This window comes from Podarcis pityusensis (genome assembly GCF_964106645.2).
Source record: "Podarcis pityusensis genome assembly, chromosome: 6".
NCBI classification, from domain to species: domain Eukaryota; kingdom Metazoa; phylum Chordata; class Lepidosauria; order Squamata; family Lacertidae; genus Podarcis; species Podarcis pityusensis.
Genome location: NC_138030.1, coordinates 57,441,807 through 57,462,183, shown reverse-complemented (window position 1 = coordinate 57,462,183; position 20,377 = coordinate 57,441,807). Strand labels below are relative to the sequence as shown.

Below are 20,377 nucleotides of genomic sequence, written 5' to 3'. Positions count from 1 at the left end.
CCTAGTAGCTTTTGGTGTGGAACTGAAAATGGAAAGGACAAACTTTTCTGACACTTTGCTGCTACTCCATCCTGGCAGGATGAGGCAAAGGAGCTACAAATGACCCTATTAAAAGGGTTTTTTTGTTTAAGATTTTAAATAATGGATTTTTAAAACAAATTTAAAAACGCAAGAAAAAATTAATAACCACACAATTGGAGAGATGAACCTGGACTTGCAAAAAAAGGGATTCAACATTTCAAAAGTGCATAATTATTTGGTAAATATTAGTCAAGCTAAATTCAGGAGTGACCTCCATGCATTTGTTATACATGGATACCAGGGGTCAATACTACTGATTTAAACCATTCTTAGAAAATCTTACTTGGTGTGCCAGTTTGCCCAAGATGAGATGTTCCCATATCTTTCTGTACCAAAAATTAACATTGAGTAGTTTTTGACTTTTGCAGTGTATAGCTATTTCTACTTTGGCAACTGTCGAAAGGTGATGAGTAGTTGATTGCGTACTGCTTCTGCTTGGTGCCCTGGGAGGATATCCTATAATGTTTCTCCAGGGTCCTATGATTGTCTGGCGAAGGTGTCTGCACCATCAAACACGTTTTAGCCAAAAATCTAAACAGCCAAACACGACCACCATGTATTTGTGGTTCATCACAGCTCTGCCAGCATTAGTTAGATATTAAACTGAAATGTTTTCACTACCTGGACAGGAATTTCAGTATACAAGCACATAAATGGTAAATGTGTGCACTTTAATGAATGTCAAATGTTATTTTTATTGACAAAAATACTGCACCTGTTGGACCTGGAATAACTGATACCAATACACCTTGAATCCCAGAATTTTGGTCATAAGTTGTTGAAGAGAAAGAAAATGGCTATGCTTAATTATGTCTATAAAGCAGAATATGTCTCTTTCTAAGGAATAAAGACCTTCTGTCAATTACTTAGGGTGGTCAACAAATGCTGTAAGGAGAGGCTTTCTTTCAGACAAATGTCACCAGTGTATAAGAATTACTGATCTGGTACACATGTGTAAGGACCATAGTAAAAAATGGAATCCCATACATTTTAATGCTTTTTGCATTCAGCCTTTCCATTTCTTCTACCCAGTGGAAGTCTGAACCATGTGATATATTGGAACTTTGGATCTCCTCCTGAGCTAAATTATTTTTCCTCTTGGGTGTATGTAAAAATCTCCCCCCACCCCTAGTACAGAGACACATAGACAGACACAGACAGATACAGGTATGGCCGATTAATTTCTGCCTGAAAGTCAGTAATGGTGAATTTTGAGGGAAGGATTCTTTATCCTCCTTTAGAGCAAAAAACTGGCAAACACCCAAGTTTGCACAAACATGGTTTAGCATATGAAGCTGAGCTGCAGCTGCCTGAGGAGGACGAGGAGTGCATAAGCCTGTGGCGCACTGTTGCTTTTCCTCATAATGCTAAACCATTGTTTAATGCTTTGTGCAAGCACAAGAGTCATGAGCTGGTTAAGGGTGCACAAATCTGTGGTGTTTTTAACTCCATAGATGGAAAGCCGAAGCGGACTGGCCGCTTAGAAATGGTTCTTATTTCCATAGTTAGCTGCTGTTGATTATGTAAAAACGACATTCTGTGCCTTCAACTACACTAGCTTTCGTTTCATGCCTTTTCCTTTATGCCTCAAATATCGTCTTGCTACTTGGCATCCTTTTCACTTTCAAAAATAGAAAGTGAAAGAGTCAATGCTAACAGTTGTGCTGACCATATACACAATACGGGTGATGGGTGGTGATTCATCTTTGGTATAGACTTCACTTTGTTTGGTAAAAGTGGGGGGGGGGGACAAGCAAAACCAAACTTTTGCCGTTATTTTTGCTTTAACTAGGAGGCTGCTAGGTTTGTTCTGTACAAAATTACTTGGTTCGGTTAGTAGAATTCCAGATATGATTAAGAAATTATATTGGGGTCTATTAATGGGCAACCCTTTCCCCCCAAATCCCATATAAACCTCATAAAATGGTGCCAAAGATCAAATGAGGACAATCTGGGGAATTAAAGTAAAGGTCAGAATTTGTGGGAGGAGAAGGAAACTTGAGTGCCAGAGTGTGGTGAAGTGGCTAGAATGTTGGCTTTGGATGTGGGAAACTCGGATTCATATTCCCTGCTCAGCTATGAAGCTTTCTGGGTGGCCTTGGGCATACCTCAGAACCTACCTTGTAGGGTGATTTTGAAGCAAAAAGCCTTCTCTGTGCTGCTTTGGGAGGAAGGAAGAGGTATGAAGTTAACAATTAGATGGCACCCATAGCTTGACACTGGAGAGGCCACCATAAAGTACTGGTCCCACATAATATGGGATATAGTTTTACTGGAAAAATGGACTTGCAAACTAAGTGTTTTGAAAGGCCAGAATAAGCTAGATAAATTTATTTCTGTTTGGTATGATTTTGTAGTTAATACAAATATTAAATAACATGGGCAGTGCCCATTGCCAGCGTACAAATGGATCTGGTTGATTTAAACCTTATTTATTCTCCCCCCCCCCATATTTTTTTATCATTGTGAATGTTTTATTAACAGTTTGATTTTATATATTGATCACCTGCCAATATACATATCTGGAAAACAATTTATGTTATTTTGATTTGTATTTATTCTAAATCTGGTTTCTTTATTTTTAAAATTGTGCTTCTGAATAGGAATACTTGCTGTTTGCATTGTTATACTGTACAATGAAAGCATATCTTAAAACTCCAATAAAAATAATTAATAAAAACCCAAGACATAACACTTTTTTTTTTTGCTCTGCTTTAAATATTCACTGCAAAATCCCATGTTTTATGAAGCAGAAATGAACATTTCCAGCTTTTGATACATTTAGATGAGATTGTGGTGGTTAGTATATTTTTCCAGAGCAGGAAATGTCTGCAGGGGCTTTTACTCATATTTGCTTGAACATGAGCACATGAGAACATCAGCACAGGAGAGGCTAGGAGCTGAGTGGACAGGACAGCCCGCACTGGGACAGTGCGGATGGGACTTTCATATGTGCCCCAGTCCACAGATACACATTCACATGTTCAAGCAGACGTCTAGACACTTCTCATGATGTTGGCAACTGGCATTTATATTTATGAAGTTTTTTAATTATAACAAGAACGAGTGGGATGGCTGATAACTCATTATTTATTGGATGAATAACCATGTTTTACACTGAAGAAGACCCCAGATGTTGTAACAGAGGTATCAGATTGTGCTTGTGCACACCCTCCACTCAAAACATAGGAGTTTGCCACCTCCATTGACTGTGGGTATGCTTTGGGAATTTCAGTATGGTGGCTTAGCTTTGAAACCTGCTGCAGTTACTGGGAACCAGACTCCCAGTTGCACATTAATCTGAACGGCAGCCATTGGCATTCTATTACTCTTAATGGCACATTCTTACAATGCGAAGTGTTTGATTTCCTTTGGGTAGGCTTGATGATGATGGTATTGGTTATTGGTTATGTGCTAATTGATGGAGCCGTGAGATGTGTGTTGACTTCCTTTTCAGCTGACCTGAAATCAGTGCTGTTTATCTATACGTATATTTTTTTTGTTTTGTACAGAGTGCAGCTGCAGCACCAAGTCCAGTACTTGGAAACATTCCTCCAAATGATGGAATGCCAGGGGGACCCATTCCTCCAGGTTTCTTTCAGGTAAGAATTGGCTCTCCTGACTTTTGCTGCTGTTTGCTGCATGCATGAGCATGAATGGATTCTTAAGTAGTTTACAGATGCATCATAGTCTCAGAGACACTTTTTAAACAAAACTGCCAGAAGTACCCAATTAGCTGTAATATTCTGCTTGGTTTCCCTTAACCTTTGTTTTTGCAGTGTGTATGTGTTAGCTTTTTCTGGTCTGGAAAGCAAGATTCATTTTGTGTTTTGTTTTTTTACAATTCAGTATTTTCCAAATCTGCTTTTAAAAAAATTATTTATTTGTTGGTCATGGTCATGACAGGCTTGTGTGTAATTCAGAACATTCAGGATTTGGATTCTTCTTCTTTTCCTTCTGGTTAACCACTTGATTTTTTCCAACTGCCATCACTGAAATCTTTTAACAAAACCAGCTTAAGCTCTCGCCACAGGCAGAAACCCATCCAGCCTGTCATGGCAATGAGAGAGAAACTCAGTATCTCAATATCTGCCTATTGGAGTTGAGTTCATTTCCCCTTGAAATTTCCCTTCTTTTAGCAAAGTTTCCCTTTAGCCTTATGTGATTTCCAAGTAATAGTTTTGTGAGCAACACCTAAGGTGAAGGACATTTATGGTTGAAACAAGAGAACGGGGTTTAACAGTGATTTTCAAGCAATCAGGATTTTTAACAGGTTTTAATTCTTCAAAATGCCTCCTCTCTGTGTTATGTTATGGCTGGGCTAATTGTGCTTCCTTCAAGGGCCATGTCGGATACATTGGGAGCTGCAGGATGCAGTTAATATAAGCCACACATTGATGGTGGTGGTGGTTTTCTGTTGTTTTGTTGTTACACATAGGCACAGGATTTCCAGCACTTACATTATCTAAGTTTGCAACTGCTAATCCCCAATATTTATAAACTTCTGGCAACTCATTAAAAATATTTTTAAAGCAATAGAATTCATAAGATCTAATAAGTAGCAAGTTTAGTTTGTTGCCGTTTTATTTCTTGTAACCTGGCATATTGTGACTAGTATGTATTCATTTTAATCTCTGTAACCATGAAGGATAGCACCTTCTTAAATTCATGAACACTAGGATACCTCTTCCTAATGAGTGGCAATGGTCAATTAAAAAGGGACACGTGAATATTAAGCCATAAGTTTAATTGATTACCAGTGTCATTGGTAGTGATGTTCATTTTAGTATTTCAGAGCTACATATCAGCAAGAATATTTTCTAAAAAGTTATGAATATTGGTTGTAGTCTGGAAGTATGTTTTACCTTATTTGAGTTAGTGACTGTGTGCAAGAAAAAAATTATTGAGCGATGAATACTTTTATCAAAGTTATATGATCTGGATTACGATGCTAAAACTACTAATTCTGTGGATGGGGCTTGTTAGCCTGCTGTATTAATTTTTTAAAAAAATGAATAATATATTTGTAGGACATGTGCGTACTTGGAAAAAGAGAATCTCTTGGTTCTGAGATACTAAAAGAGGCTTAAGCGAGTTTTTTATATTGGTGGAAATAAGTGAAAGAAGATGTGAGATGGGAACATCTGCCAGCAATTCAAGTTTTGTATGCCTTGGGTACAACATACGTAGATTTTTATTTCAGTCTGTTTGATAGAAAGAATCCTCTTTTATCAATGTTTTTCAGAGGATTTTTGTTTGTTTTGGGGCAAGTATTCCAAACTTAACAGTTCAACAAGCTGACACTGTGCTGAACCTTTAAGCAGTAAATCAATTAGATGGCACAGTATTGGCCATTTTGATTTGGGATATATATAAATTCACTAAAGGTATTTATAATCTGCCCCTCTGTCTGAATGTGCTGGGGCAGAGATACATAGTACAAATAAAAAAATCAGCAGTAAGATTTAGAAGGTATAAAACTAAATTCAGGGTTCAACCAGACACACTTTTGAGCCTGCTTTCATCTGCGCAGAGATGATGACATGATTTCAGCACCATGGAAGTCCTCTGCAGACACACAGAAGCCCATGGGCACCACATTGGGAACCCTGTATTAAACTTTAGTTAAAGTAAACTATAGTTTAATGTAAATGAGCAGTGTGCTGGTACATGCTCCTGAGATCATGGGTGCTTAATTCCTCCTCCTCCTCCTCCGCTGCTGCTGTGCTGCCCCAAAATGTGACTCATTGTGAACCCAGGCTTGTGAATTGTTTCTCTCCAAACAAACATACAGGAAGTGATAAGCCAAGAGCAAACCTTGGTTTAACATGACATGCACACCGTGCCAATGTGGTCCTTTCCAGGTTACGAAGGATATTGCTTGAACTTCTGTATTTGTAACTAAGGCAGGACAAAAGAGCAACTGCTCCGCTGACAATGCCTGCTCTCGTGTCTGGCCTGAGGTCAAGCGGGTCTGCAGACCAGTGACGGAGAATACAGCTATAACTATCTATGTTTCCCTTTGCAGTTTCGGGGGGGGGGGGGAGATCACAAAGAAAACCCATTTTTTAAATAAAAGAAGTCAGAAGCTGCACCCTTTGGCTTCAAAACATTTGCAAATCAAAATGCCCAAGAGACAGAAATATAACAAACAGTTCAACTTTTTATCACCTTTAGTTTAGTTTTCCAAATTCACAAACGGAGGGTTTCAGTATATGGTGGAGCCTCCCCAGCCCTGTTAGCCTGTGTGTTGATAGTGGAGGCTATTTCTCTTCTTTCTCTTTGACCCCAGCTAGAAAAGGCAGGTGAACGGGCTGGTAGTGAAGGAGAAGGGAGTGTAACAGCCACCAAGTACTGGCCACTTTCTCGCGCCCCCCCCCCCCAATTTCCCCAGAAGAACAGGGTGGGCTGCTAGATGGCCAACTGCTCCGCTTCCTCCCTGCAATAGCGGCCACTTCAGGGTTTTGTCAGCCATCAGCCATGGACTGCTTGCCAGCCCATGGACCCTAGCAAATGCCCGACAGTGCCAGCTGCTGATACTGGGCCTTCCTTATAAACCAGCCAGCACCTCCTCCAGAGATAAGGCAGGCTTTGCAGCAGTTAAAGATGGGCATGTGTTGTCTTTTACATTATGGTGTAAGATGCACTGAAGGGTCCAGACTCTTATCTAGTTGCCTAACCCTGCTCTGGAGAGAGTGGCGAGGATTGGAAAATGAGATTCTATATGTGCTTTGAGTTTTCTAGCAATGCTCAGTTACCTTATGTGTTCTTTCAGGCTCTTTGTGTACGGCTATTGCTGTACACTTGGTGGCCGTGTATTTTCCTGCTGATTTTTGAACTCTGTGTGTAGCATTTTGAAAAATCTCTCTGATGAAATGGAAAGTTGAACATAAATCAATGTCTGTTGCTGTTTTAGCTATGCATCAGCAGTTAGTGAGGGATGCACCATAACAAAGCACTATCAAGTTTGTGTTCCTACACTGCCCCCTAATGCATTGAGACCTTGGGAGCCAGCCGATGATGGTGTTCCTCAGCACTTTTGCATTTTATTGAGCTTTGACTCCCTGCATTTTCCCATGCTAACTAGCTACATTTGTTTACTAGTTTATAATCCTGTTGGTAAAGCAGAAACGAAATTAATGTGGGGGGAAAGGTAAGATTAAGAGCTGAATTGCATAAGCCTGATCCCCTACATGGATACAGATCACGCCCCTGCCGGAAATGACATTCAGGGAGGTACATGCAGTTACACATGATGTGTGCACAGTTGTTAGTCACCCTGGGAACATGCCAGAAATTGATGCTTCCTGCCACATGTATACAAACTGAAATGGAACAAGTGTGTATCATACCTGAATGAAATTCACATGATTTCTTCTATGGAAATGATATTCAGCTTGGACATTAATTCTAAGTGTGTGTTCTTGCTTGTAATTTTCAAGCGGCCCGTCTTTAGAAATCAAGTTTCACATAGGTTGTTTTCTAATGGTGACTGGCTTGATCTAGTTTAAGGAACTGATGTGCAGAGAATAATTTTGTTTGGGGGCTGTAAACACTGTATGATTATTTCAATTTTGTTTCTGCTACTTTAGCCTTTTGGGGTCTGATGGACTCACCTCACCATAGAATGAAATGCCAGTCCTTGCTATTTAACACTTGAAAATTTGTTGCAGTATCTTAACAGGGGAGAAACAAGAAAACGCAGCTGAAATTGAAAATATTGTTGGGCTATACGCTTCCAGCCTCTCCTATGTAAACACTTTTGGAAGTGCTGTTGACAGACACATCTTCACCATCTTCATTTGGCAGGATTTCCTTTCTTACCACAGTGGCTGTAGATAATTCCCTGCTTAACAATTCTGACAGGAAGGAGGGATGGCTGTTTCCCCAAACTTACAATGGAGCACAAAAGCCTTCCATTCTAGGCTTTGGGGTCTTTCAGACCAAGTGGTGGTGGTGGGGGGGACATAATCATTTTTATTTACCAAGATGTCACACATTCGCTCCAGTTTTTCAAATCTCTCCTTGGGAGTTGCCACAAAGGGTGTTCCGCAGCCTTGCAAATAAATTTCCAGGTGGTATCCCAGAATGTAGCAGGGTCACAAAAGGGGGGGGGGCAGGACTGTTGTAGCACTTTGGTTCACTTATGCATGGCTGCTTAGAATACTGAAAATGGTGGGGAGCAGGGACAGCCCTTTGGTATTATGAGGGGTATCGCCATTGCCTTCACTTGCCTTCACTATGGAGATTCTCCATGCACCTGGGAGCGAACCTCAGAAGGTTGTGGCTGCCTGCATGAAGTGTCGCCATACAAATGCAGTTTTTTAATTGGCCCTGGCTTACTTGGATTGCTGCCGACAACAAATGTTGAATTAGAGCCCAATCGGAGACATCTGCACAGCACTGGGAGTTAGGAAAACCACCCCTCTGGCCTGAAAGCAGGTTGCTCTGTGAAGGCAGTGTGGCTTGAAAGATGAGCCTTTTTGATTATTGGCTTTGGAAGCACTGCTTTCTGAGGTTTCAGAACACTTCTAATGGGTGTTTTGTGAGGAGGCTATGGATGTCAACACTACATTGGAGTCATTAAACCATTTCTTAGTCTCTAAACAAAATAAGCTGTATGTTTAGCAGTACCTGAATAAAACCAGTCAGCTAACGGGAATCAGTAGACATCATGATATTGTTTACTCGTAAGGTACTGCAGTACATTAGTGGATCAGTAATAGTAGTTACCGTGTTTTTTCTCAATCTGCCCCTTTTTAAAAAAAATAATGCTTATTATCAATGGCACATGCTTCACATGCAGAAAGTCCCAGGTTGAAACCTCAGCATCTTCAGGTACGGCCGGGAATGTTGACCACCTGAAATTCAGGCGCACTGCTGCCACTCAGTGTAGTAGGCAGTAGTGACCAAATGCACCAATGGCCTGACAGTGTAAAACAGCTTTCTTTGTTTGAATGCTGGGCCCTTACAATAACATATCAGGATATTGTATAAACTTGTATTATTTAAGTAAAATTAATACAGTTGAGATAGATAGATAGATATAGATAGATAGATAGATAGACAGACACTCATACATACACATACACATACACATACACATACACATACACATACACATACTCACACTCCATAACTTTAGATGTTTATTATTGCAAGACTCCTTTAAACATGTGTATTGACTTTCAAGTGGCTTCTAAAAAAAAACACAACAATATACGTAGATTAAAATGTTTTCCCATCTTTAATCAGCTGCAGAAGTATTTTCCCCCTTCAACCTAATTCCTATTTATAGGCAAATGTGAAATTATAAATCTTTCTGGTGTCCTCTTGACAATGCACTTGCTTCTGTTTGTTGGGTGAGCTGAATAGCTTCTAAAGTCAAGTCCCAGTTGTGCTTAATAAATTCAGCAGAATGGATCTGCTTGGGACTCACACATACCACTTTCAGCAGGTGATCTGCTAGTAAAATAGTTTCATTCAAGCACCTGTTCTAACCCAGCTTCTTGCTACCTTTGAAGTACCCTTCTCAATCTATCTGTTCTTGGGGTTTTTCAAAGTGCCCTTTCTGTGCCTTTTTCTATAATAACACTTAGGAATACTGTGCATTTCAAATTACTGCTCATTTCATTTCCTTAGCTTAATCATCTTTACAGCAGCCTGTAAAAAAAGGTAAAGGTAAAGGACCCCTGACAGTTAAGTCCAGTCACAGACGACTCTGGGGTTGTGGCGCTCATCTCTCTTTACAGGCCAAGGGAGCCGGCGTTTGTCCGCAGACAGTTTTTCCGGGTCATGTGACTAGCATGACTAAGCCGCTTCTGGCGCAACAGAACACCGAAACCAAAGCAGCACACCAAAATGCTGTTTACCTTCCCGCTGGAGTGGTTCCTATTTATCTACTTGCACTTTGACGTGCTTTCGAACTGCTAGGTTGGCAGGATCTGGGACCAAACAACGGGAGCTCACCCCATCGTGGGGATTCGAACCGCCGACCTTCTGATCAGCAAGCCCAAGAGGCTCAGTGTAAACCACAGCGCCACCCACGTCCTCAGCAGCCTGTATGGAAGGGCAATAAATACTATGAATGAAAAGGTTGGTGGTTATGCTTTGTGTTCATTCATCTTCTAGGACAGCGTGCTGTAGCAAGACCCCTGATTTCCTATCCTGTCATGTGACTGTTACTTTGAAAGTTAGCTTTATTAAATAAAAATTTGTCTGCCACCTTGAAAGATGTTTGTGACAAGGTGCCTGAGACTTGCAAAGCTTCTCATTATCTCCTAGATTCTTAAAGTGAGCAGATGGAGGCAAAATAACTCCCGACGCCATTACTTTGTATCACCTTCTTTCCTCCAAAATTAGGAATCTTCACTAGACAGCCTGAGGTGGAAAAACAACTTTGCTCTGAGAAGGAGAACAAAGTCATGAGGTCCCAACAAGAAATTGTAATGATTCAGTCCTGTCATTTGTTGGCTTGCCTGTTGAAGATTTAGATGCAACTCATCAATTGGTTTCCCAAACTTTTAAAATGGAATGTTGATTTTGTTAAGAGCTTTTCTTCTTGATCTAGAGCAGACTTCCCCAAACTCGTGCCCGTCAGGGATTTTGGACTACCAACTCCCATCAGTTGCAGTCAGCATGGCAAATGGTTAGAGATGATAGGAGTTGTAGTGAAAAATATCTTGAGGGCACCGGGTTGAGAAGGCTGGTCTAGTTCCATGGCACTAAGTCTGGTGTCATTCCGAATATCTACTGTGGACACCCCACACTCAGCCAACAGATAGTCCTGTCCCATCATTTTGGTATCACTGTGTTGGTCTGAGCTGAAGGAAACACCATGCAGGTAGAATATCTTGAGTTCTTAAGAATAAGGTTGTAATTGATTCAAGTAAGCGAAATTTATGCTTTTAGCAGCAGAGCAACCTTATTTCATAGAATCCCTCTCCCAGCATGGACAACCTTGTAGCTTTGATCAACATGTTGGGATTTCCCTTATTCTTATGGGTATCTATTATTAGCTGAGTGGTAATTAAGGTATGATCAGCTGAATTCCATTAATGCCTTCTGTTTGCTGCTGGTTCCTCTTTAAGATCTAAACCTGGAGGCAGAGGCACGACAAACCACAGACTTCTATATTTTCCTTCTTAGTTGCCTGTCATTTTAGGACTCTAAAATGTGTTTGCATTCCTGGTGTCGTGTATGTGGTTTGAGAGCAAAACATTAATCCTTGGGAAAGCAATGCAAGGGCCTGGTGGTTTTTAATATTCATCTCACCTACTGCTAATGTTGTCATGATTAACTGTGGAGTTCTTAAGTAGGGGGGAGATGATGCTATCTTCTGGTGTAGAAAATACCTCTTTAATCTTAGTTGTGTTTCCTACTAAAGTACAGAAGTCTCTTGAATGCAACCCTGTATGCTTTTATGAAGGATTCTAGAATTTCTCCAATAAAGTATTAGTAGTATAATTTTCCATTAGCATCTGAAAATTATATCAGATTAAAATTTGAATGCATTTTCTCCTTATGGAATGTGTAGCACACAACAAAAATATAATAATGGAGCATATTCCTCTTGCAAAGTTTATGTTGTTAATTCCTCATTGGGCCCATGCAACGGGGTGAGGATTGCTGCATGTTGGTGTTCTCACAATCTTCTTCGGCTGTGCTTGAAAAATTATGGAAAGCCCACCATTTCCCCCTAAAACATGATCTATTGTGGCAAAATTGCACCTGAAATATATAAATGTAGCCACATGTGTGATTGTGACCTGTGTATTCGCTTTCCCGATAATGGCAACTATTTTTAATAGCTTTGTGTTGAGCTGCATAATAGGGGGGAAACTTTAATTTAGTTAAGTGACAATAACAAATAATACACAGATCTATGGTATTTGTTAAAGGGATGCTCATGTGTTTTTCTTTATATCCCCTCTAATTAAGGTTACTAAAACCATCCAGGCTGAAAGAAAAAAAAATCTAGAAAAAATATTAGTAGCTAAATGATATATGACCAAATAACACTTGGGTGTGTGGGGGGGGGGGTGTTAAAAAATAAATGTAATCCAAACTCCTCCCTTTGGTGGCTATGCCACTACTGAGTGTCTTAGCACTAATGGTATTAGACATATGCATTGCCAGATCCTCATTAGATTAACCATTTCCTATCAGTATTATTCCTTGAAGAAAATAAAATGCTATTGTTTCCCTGTTTAGCTATTTGGCTACACTATGGTCACACCCACCAGAGCAGCTGAGAAGAAGGTACATATGGTAGGGCTGGAATTCAGTTATTTTTCAGAAAGATGCAGCCATTTTGCCATGAGCATCAAACATTTGAAATCAAAAGAATATGAAATGTGGAGCTACAGTGGTGCCTCGCAAGACGAAATTAATTCGTTCCGCGAGTTTTGTCGTCTTGCGATTTTTTTCGTCTTGCGAAGCACGGTGTCGGGAAAGTTTTGGAAAAGCTTAAAAAATCACCAAAGTCTTTAAAAACCTCAAAAAAGGCTACCACACCGCGTTCTATGAGTTGCTCCTCGAAGTCAAGTCGCAACTGTATTAACCGTGTTAAGAAAAAGGAAACAAACTTGCAAGACGTTTCCGTCTTGCGAAGCAAGCCCATAGGGAAAATCGTCTTGCGAAGCAGCTCAAAAAACAAAAAACCCTTTCGTCTAGCGAGTTTTTTGTCTTGCGAGGCATTCGTCTTGCGAGGTACCACTGTATTTAAAATATGGCGAATTGGTCACTTGCGTTCAGAGTGCAAACCGCTTTCCCTTTTATTTGGAGATAACCTCCAATAACACATTGTTGACCTAAGAATATCATTGGGTTGTACAGTTGGACGCCATTGTGATCAGTGTTACCCAGTGGATTCTGTCACAAATTCACAAATCTCTGTGGCTCCTGCTTTCCGCACAATTATTATGGTAGTGTGGCTGGATTTCACACTGTTGTGAAATGATAGAATCATACAATAGAATTGTAGAGTTGGAAGTTGACCCAGAGGGTCATCTAGTCCAGCCCCCTGCAATACAAGTATCTCAACTTGCTAAGCTTGATAAATTATTTGAAAATAATATGCAACAAAAGAAATAATGAAGTCAAAGCTATTTTCATAGCGAGGTGAACATAAAGCTTGGCTTAAAGCAATATATACTCCGGATTGTATTCAAAACTTCAGGTGGTGCTGGGATATTCCTTTAATTTTTTTTAAATTTTAGGATTACCTCCTCACCCGCTTGCTTCTCAGCACAGCTCCTATAGTGGCTTTCAAAAGAAATAAAACATGAATTAAAAGCACATAAAATTCATAAAAACACTGCAACAGTAAAAACTTAATGAAAATAAGCAGCAGAGAGTAATAAAACCATTTCTAGTTCAAGAACAACCTAATCAGGAGGGAAAGGCCTGCTTTTGGTTTCTCCAGTTAACAAAAAAGTGCAACAATCTACTCTTGATTCTTCCTTGTTGGCCTAAATATAATCCAGTTTCTTCTAAATTGCCTGATTGTAGTGTTGTTTTGCTGTGTTACAATTTTATTTTGTGTAATTTTACCAGTCAACAAATTATTTTACTTTCTTTAACTAATTAAACTAATTTTCCTTCATCTGTTATTCTTCTTGATCTTCCTCCTCCATTGCTATTGATTATTTCTTCATTGAACGGTATCCTTGTTTTTGCAGTCATTATCTTCTCTTGTTTTCATCTTTGTGTACTAATTCCACTAGAACCTGTGGCTCTCCACATGTTGAACTCCAACTCTAATGCCAGCCTAGGCAACAACCATGAATGATGGGAGTTATAATAATATAGGTTCTCCATCTCTGAGTTAATAGTTCTTTTTCTTCACCTCCCACCTCACCAACCAATATATGAGGATACCTCAAATTTCTGGTTTTTTAGGCCGGGAGGCTGGGATTCACCTAGGAATTGTAGTCCCAAAACATCTGGAGGGCCGAGTTTGGGGATGCCTGAAACCAGTCCCATCAGTAGAAGCCCTGTGTACAGACTTCTGCTTGCACAACAGAGCTTTCTCCTTCTCCTTCCTCCTTCATGCCCCCTAAATTGGCTCAGGCAGGGGTCAGGAGAACCCCAGAACAGAGCAAAGGGGAAATATTTAGTCTTTTTGCCTTAATTATCAGGTCTGTCGTGACAGTATCCCAAATAATAATAATAACAGAGTCGAAGAGGTGTCACCTGTTGCACAAGACAGTAGTATCAGCAAGCTCAGGGAAACAGAAATAGGTTTTTTTATTTTTAAAAAAGCCTACTAATTATTATTTTATTATTTATTAAATTTATATACTACCCTTCATCTGAAAATCTCAGGGGTGGTTCACAATATAAAGGAAGGGAAGCCCCAGAATAGCCCATTGAGGACTCTGTCTGCCCAGTGGCCACAGAATGCTGACTGGTGGTGGTAGTAGTGGAATGGAGTGCCCTGGGAAAGGGTATGGCTGGCTGGCTAAAACACTGCAACATTTTTGCTGCACATTCCACTCATTCTTTTCTATCTCTGATCTGTTGTCATTTCTTATTAATCTTTTGCTGCTTCCTCATAGCAGTCTGCTCATTGTTTGAAGTCAGACTCTTCTCTTGTTCCTTTGTTTGGTGTTAGCACCTCTTGTTTTGCCACAAGCTGCAGAACTTGCCATTTAATTTTTTTCTTTTATTCCCCTTTTCCTTGTTTGCTTATTTATCATTAAAAATATTTGTGTTTCACGAACTCATATAGAAAACATCTCAGCAGTGTACAGCAAATATAATAAGAAATAAAGGAGAGCAGAAACTTTCATAAAGAACTGGCCAGTCACATAACAAACGTTCATCCAACTGAAAAGGCCTTCGAAATGTAACTCAGAATAACAAGCATGGATTTCCACCAGCAGCACAGTCCACATTGCTGGCCCAGCCACACTCAGTGCCCCTTTTCCTCTAGATGCCAAGTGGGCCTTGTTCACACAGGGGACAGATAACAGGATTCCTCCAGCAATGCTGCCACTGAAGGGCTCAGGCATGGTTGTTTGGCCTCCGTCTGTCTCAGGCAGTCTTTAAGGTATCCTGGTCCATCCTTTCGTTGATTCTACTTGTACCTCGGTGGGTTCTCTAATTTGGTCCTGGTTGGATTAGCTATCATTTTACTCTTTTTGGCTGTGGTACTGTACAGCTTGCATTGAATACAGTGGCATTGACTTCTGAATAAATATACAGAGGGTTAGACAAAGGGACACGGGTGGCACTGTGGGTTAAACCACAGAGCCTAGGACTTGCCGATTGGAAGGTCGGCGGTTTGAATCCCCACGACGGGGTGAGCTCCCGTTGCTCAGTCCCTGCTCCTACCAACCTAGCAGTTCAAAAGCACGTCAAAGTGCAAGTAGATAAATAGGTACTGCTCTGGCAGGAAGGTAAATGGCGTTTCCGTGCGCTGCTCTGGTTTGCCAGAAGCGGCCTAGTCATGCTGGTCACATGACCCGGAATCTGTATGCCGGCTCCCTCGGCCAGTAAAGCGAGATGAGAACCGCAGCCCCAGAGTCGGCCACGACTGGACCTAATGGTCAGGGGTCCCTTTACCTTTATGCTACAAATATACATAGATATATTAAACTTATTGTTTGCACTCTGTCACCCCTTTTATTTTTATGCATGTAAATATGATCATGATTCTTTGCTTTTCTCTCTTCTTCACACGGAGTTCCTGTTCACAAGAATCTGTTGCTTCATATGAATTCGTTCTATCTCCTGCTTATCTTTGATATCTCTATATACTCCGCTTTAGTCTTTGCATTCTTCCGTTTTTGTTGTTGCTTGTTAAACCCTGTATCTGTTTCTAAGTTTCGTATCTTTATGCTCTGTACTTTTATTGCTTCTTATCAATGGAACTCTTTACCTAGCTGATATTCATTTAATTGGACCTCTTCCTCCTTCTTTAAAACAGCTTCATTTATTTTAGGTAGCCTATGGTTGCAACTATACTTAAAACGATAGATTAATGATTATGATTTTAGGCCTTTTTAAAACATATTAATATTAGACATGGGGTTGGGTGGGGAAGGGGACAGGTTGTGTACGCAGCATTGAGTTTAAACTCTGCTCCTCCTGTATCATTTTCCAGATTCAAATTGCACTGTTACTTGCTCTACAGGGGACTTTGTGGTACCTACATGGTCCATCTCTTTGGTGGCTTCATTGGGGGAATATCATGAGGAAGCACAGTTAACACTCCCACCCTCTCAACACAGTCCTAATCAAATCTGGAGGGTCCCACAATTGCTAGGTCCTTTTTAAACAAACAAACAAACAAACAAACAAACAAACAAACAAGGACATCCTTGTTTATCTTGATCACAGATCTCCCTGTTGAGTTGCACCCTGCATTTAATTGTGTTTGGCTTCCTTCCCTGTGTTTCCTTGTTCTGTTGTTGTCTAATTTAGATTATGAACCCATTGAGTAGGACTGTTGCTTTATGGGTTTTGTGCAGCACCCCATTTTTAGGCACTTCACAACTAATAATACTTACTATAAGAAGAGTCGTCTTCATCTGCCTTCTGAAAGGTGACCAAGAAGAGAAAGATTCCCTAGGCAGGGCCTGCCTAAATGCTGGAAGCCTTACCCAGAAGTCTCTGCTCCTAGATGACATCTCTTTTATCTGCCGGATGGCAGAACCTCCATGGAAGTGCCTGGGTCATGGGGGTGGATATATAGGAACCCTAAGTTTCTGAAGTTTCCAAGTGGCCAAGCTGTTGCTTTTTGGAGTGTTGCTTTTAAGAACATGGGATTTTTAAAAAAACTAAAACTTTCAATAATTACAAGAGAGGCTGCATAACTGAGCTGTCTTTGTGTATTTGTAAAGTAATTTTAAAAAAAATATCTGAGGTCTACATTTCAGTGTTCTAACCCCAAGTAAAAGCAGAACAGAAAGTGCTTGCTAACCATTTAAAATCAGTATTGAACAGTTTGGTATCTTGTGCTCTCCGCATCTAATCATCTGGGACTGGCAGGATTTATAACTCCACTAATTCATAACAGTGGCTTGGTGGGGGAAAAGTTAAGTTTCTTTTCTTTCTTTTTTTAATACCCCTCTGCTTTTTTCAAAGTTTAGTGAATGGTGGTTTTTACAAGGAAGCAAAAAATGTATTGAAATTATCTCGAAGTGCTCTGTTAAGATTTGTTCATTCTCTCAGCTTCATGAAAGCCGAAACCCAGTATTTAAACAACCACATTGCATATAAATACACCATCATTTTTGAGAAAGTAAAAAGTTCTATAGAAATGCATATTTTAAAATTTCTGTTTGGTCCCATCCCATGTAGTACAGTAAGTTCTGAGCTAGTTAATGAGGGTGACTCAGTCCAAGGCCACCTCCTACATTACTGAAAGTTTACGATCACTTATTACACCTTGTGAGCCCAGCAGCCTATCTTCTTATGAGCTTAGGATTGCTGCTGAACTGTGGAGATAATTTCTTTGGGTTAGCGCCAATGAAGTCAATGCGTGACAAGAACAATTTCTGCGAATAGAACAAAACTTCTCATTCTCCCCCACAACCGGTGTGCCCCCCTCATCTCCCCCCAATCTGCTCTGGAGAGTTGGGGAAACCACAGAGCAGATTGGAGGGTGATGGGGGAGGTGGCGGGACAAAGCTCTACTCACACAGCGGCTTTGTGGAATACAACCCCTCTCCCCATCCCTGTGGAAAATTGGGAATACAGGGGGGGGGGGGAGTATTACTATTACTCCCAGTATGAACAGGCTATTTCCTTTCCTATGAAACCCCTTTACTCCTCCCATCACAACACGACCAGACAAACCAGGAAGACTTCAGTTGAACATAGTTTCTTCTTTTTGTACCAACTGAGAAACTATGCTTACTAGCTTGGGAGCAAGCCAGGATATTAAGACCGCTTTAAATCATGGTTTAACATCCTGTCTTGTATTAAAGCTTGTAACCATAGTTTCCAAGTTTGAATGGAATGGGAAACTCTGGTTAATTACAGACTTCCTGGTTTAATCAGATCTCACATAAAGGGAGGGCCTATTTGGCTGCATGTGAGGCAGGGGGAGCTTCTTCGTTAATTGATTGCGCCATGATAAAACCATCCAAAGTAGCTCATTGCATGATAGTGCACAGTTGCTTGTTCTTCTCTCACCATTCCTTTAGTGGTTAGGGTATTGGACCAGGACCTGAGAGACCATGGCTCAGATCCTCACTCATGAATCTCACTGGGTGACCCCCAACCAGGGATGGCCTCTCAGCCTAACCTACCTCGCAGAGTTGTTGTGAGAATTAAATGGGAAGGTGGAGAACCATGTATGCTACCTTGAAGTCCTTAGGGTGGGAAATAAATGCACTGAGTGAATGAATGAATGAATGAATGAATGAATGAATACTCCAGTGTCTTAAGTGTGCATTTTATGTCAGGACAAATTAAGTGCACCAAATAAAACATAGTGGGGGGGGGGGAAGCAGGCCAGAAATGTGTATATGCATGTTGTATCTGTCATGAAGAATGGCTAGAAAGTGTTTGTAGCAATTGTGCAACTATATTCCCCACAGAAATCACAACTGCAAGAAACTGTGCTTGAAGAATTGCATTTTGCCAGGTGCATAATATTGTGGCTGAAACGCTTGGAATATATAATATCTCTTCAAGCAAAGTGCATTTGTGAAGGATCACATACACCTTGTGCAGAACAAACATGAAACTAATTCATAGTTTGCTGTGCCTCCAACATTTCTCTGATGAAAATAGGGACGTTCCATTCAATTAATTTTACTAGTTCTACCCCACACATCTTACTGGGTTGCCCCAGCTACTCTGGGCAGCTTCCAACATGTATAAAAACATAATAAAACATTAAACTTTTTTTTAAAAAAACTTCCCTATACATGATTGCCTTCAGGTGGCTCAGGGGTCAGATAATTCCATACCCTCCAACATTTCTCCAATAAAAATAGGGAGATCCTAAGGAAAAGTGGGATATACTGGAATCAAATCAGAAACTGGGGTGGCTTCTCTAAATCAGGGATGTCCCTGGAAAATAGGGACACTTGGAGGGTGTGCAGTGATCTGATTATATGCAAAGGACCTGGGATACTTTGGCTGCATGCGTCTCCTTCCCAAAGATTCCAGTTTGGCTTCCCTTGGCTTTTTGTATTCTGTATCTTTAAAACCAGCATTAGCAGGCAGTTCATTTCAGTCCTTGATTTATAACTGAGTGTATGCAAGGGGGGAGGGGAAAGAGAGAGCGCTCCAGCATTCACTCTCTGCTGAATTGCAGTTCTCCATGGTCCTACAACATCTGCAAATATTTACAGAGATAACAATATCCAGAGGTCTGGCTTTTTTTGCTTTGTTTTTTCCTAAGAGAAGGTAGAAAATGAATCTTGAGCTGGGCTGTAAAAGGTAGAAGGCGGGGGTCGTTTGGTGATGGGGCACCAGAAGAGAAGGGGTTGTAAGACCGCAGTTTTTTATATCCAAGCAAGGCAGTTTTAGTGGCCCCAGGGTAGCAGACAGGAAGTAGCAAATGTTTTCAGATCCTTGTTGTTGCCGTTTCTCGGCCAGCCCCAAGCCACCAGCTCCTCCCACTGCTGCATAACAAGTTGAAAGAAAGAGCATGCAGCACTTTTGCAGAGATGCTTGCCTTCACTGTAGATCTGCAGATATATTATCCAGAGATACCTGTCATGAGCATTACTCTTGCAAGCTAATGTGGCCATGAGGATTCAATTTACTGCTGTGTGTCATTTGCCAACAAAATGCTTCGCAAAGTCTTGAATTTCCTGGGAGTGTCATACAATTTCTCGCATTTTCCCCCCCTAAATTGCAGCATGCACTCAGCTGTTGTTCCAGCACACCCCTGTTTTCCAGTACACACACACACACACACACACACACACACACATCTTGGAAGTGGATTAAATTAACCACTGGGATTCCCTGCCCAAACCATTATTTTTTGATCTCCTGTGGGGAAAAGTGTGTGTTTAAAGCAGGCGTTATCATATAAAGGACCGTGGGTGTCTTGATGCTTAGATGAATGCCCTTCCAACGCCAGTCGCTTTCGTTTAAAGAATTAGGGAAAGCTCTGCTGCTGTGAATTGCAATAACCTACTTGCTAATCAGTTTTGTTTAAAAGCAGAAATTGATTTTCGACCCCTTTTTAATTAAAACTGGTAATTTGAGTGGAATCACTCTAATGTCTCTCCAGGAGGCACAGGAGAACATTTTCTGAGTCTAAAGAAAGGGTCTTCATGCTTGAGATGATACACTTGAGTGTGGGCATGCTTGAATCTCT

General features: G+C 40.6%; 1 protein-coding gene across 4 annotated transcripts in view; it reads left to right on the top strand.

Moving 5' to 3' along the window:
- The window catches only part of SSBP3 (single stranded DNA binding protein 3), a 167,713-nt gene that overhangs the window by 115,323 nt on the left and 32,013 nt on the right, over positions 1-20,377 (top strand). For all 4 annotated transcript variants that reach the window (XM_081010677.1, XM_081010675.1, XM_081010678.1 and 1 more), the window contains exon 5: positions 3,594-3,683. In XM_081010677.1, coding sequence (XP_080866803.1) covers positions 3,594-3,683 — 90 coding nt within the window. The remainder of the gene's footprint in view (positions 1-3,593; positions 3,684-20,377) is intronic.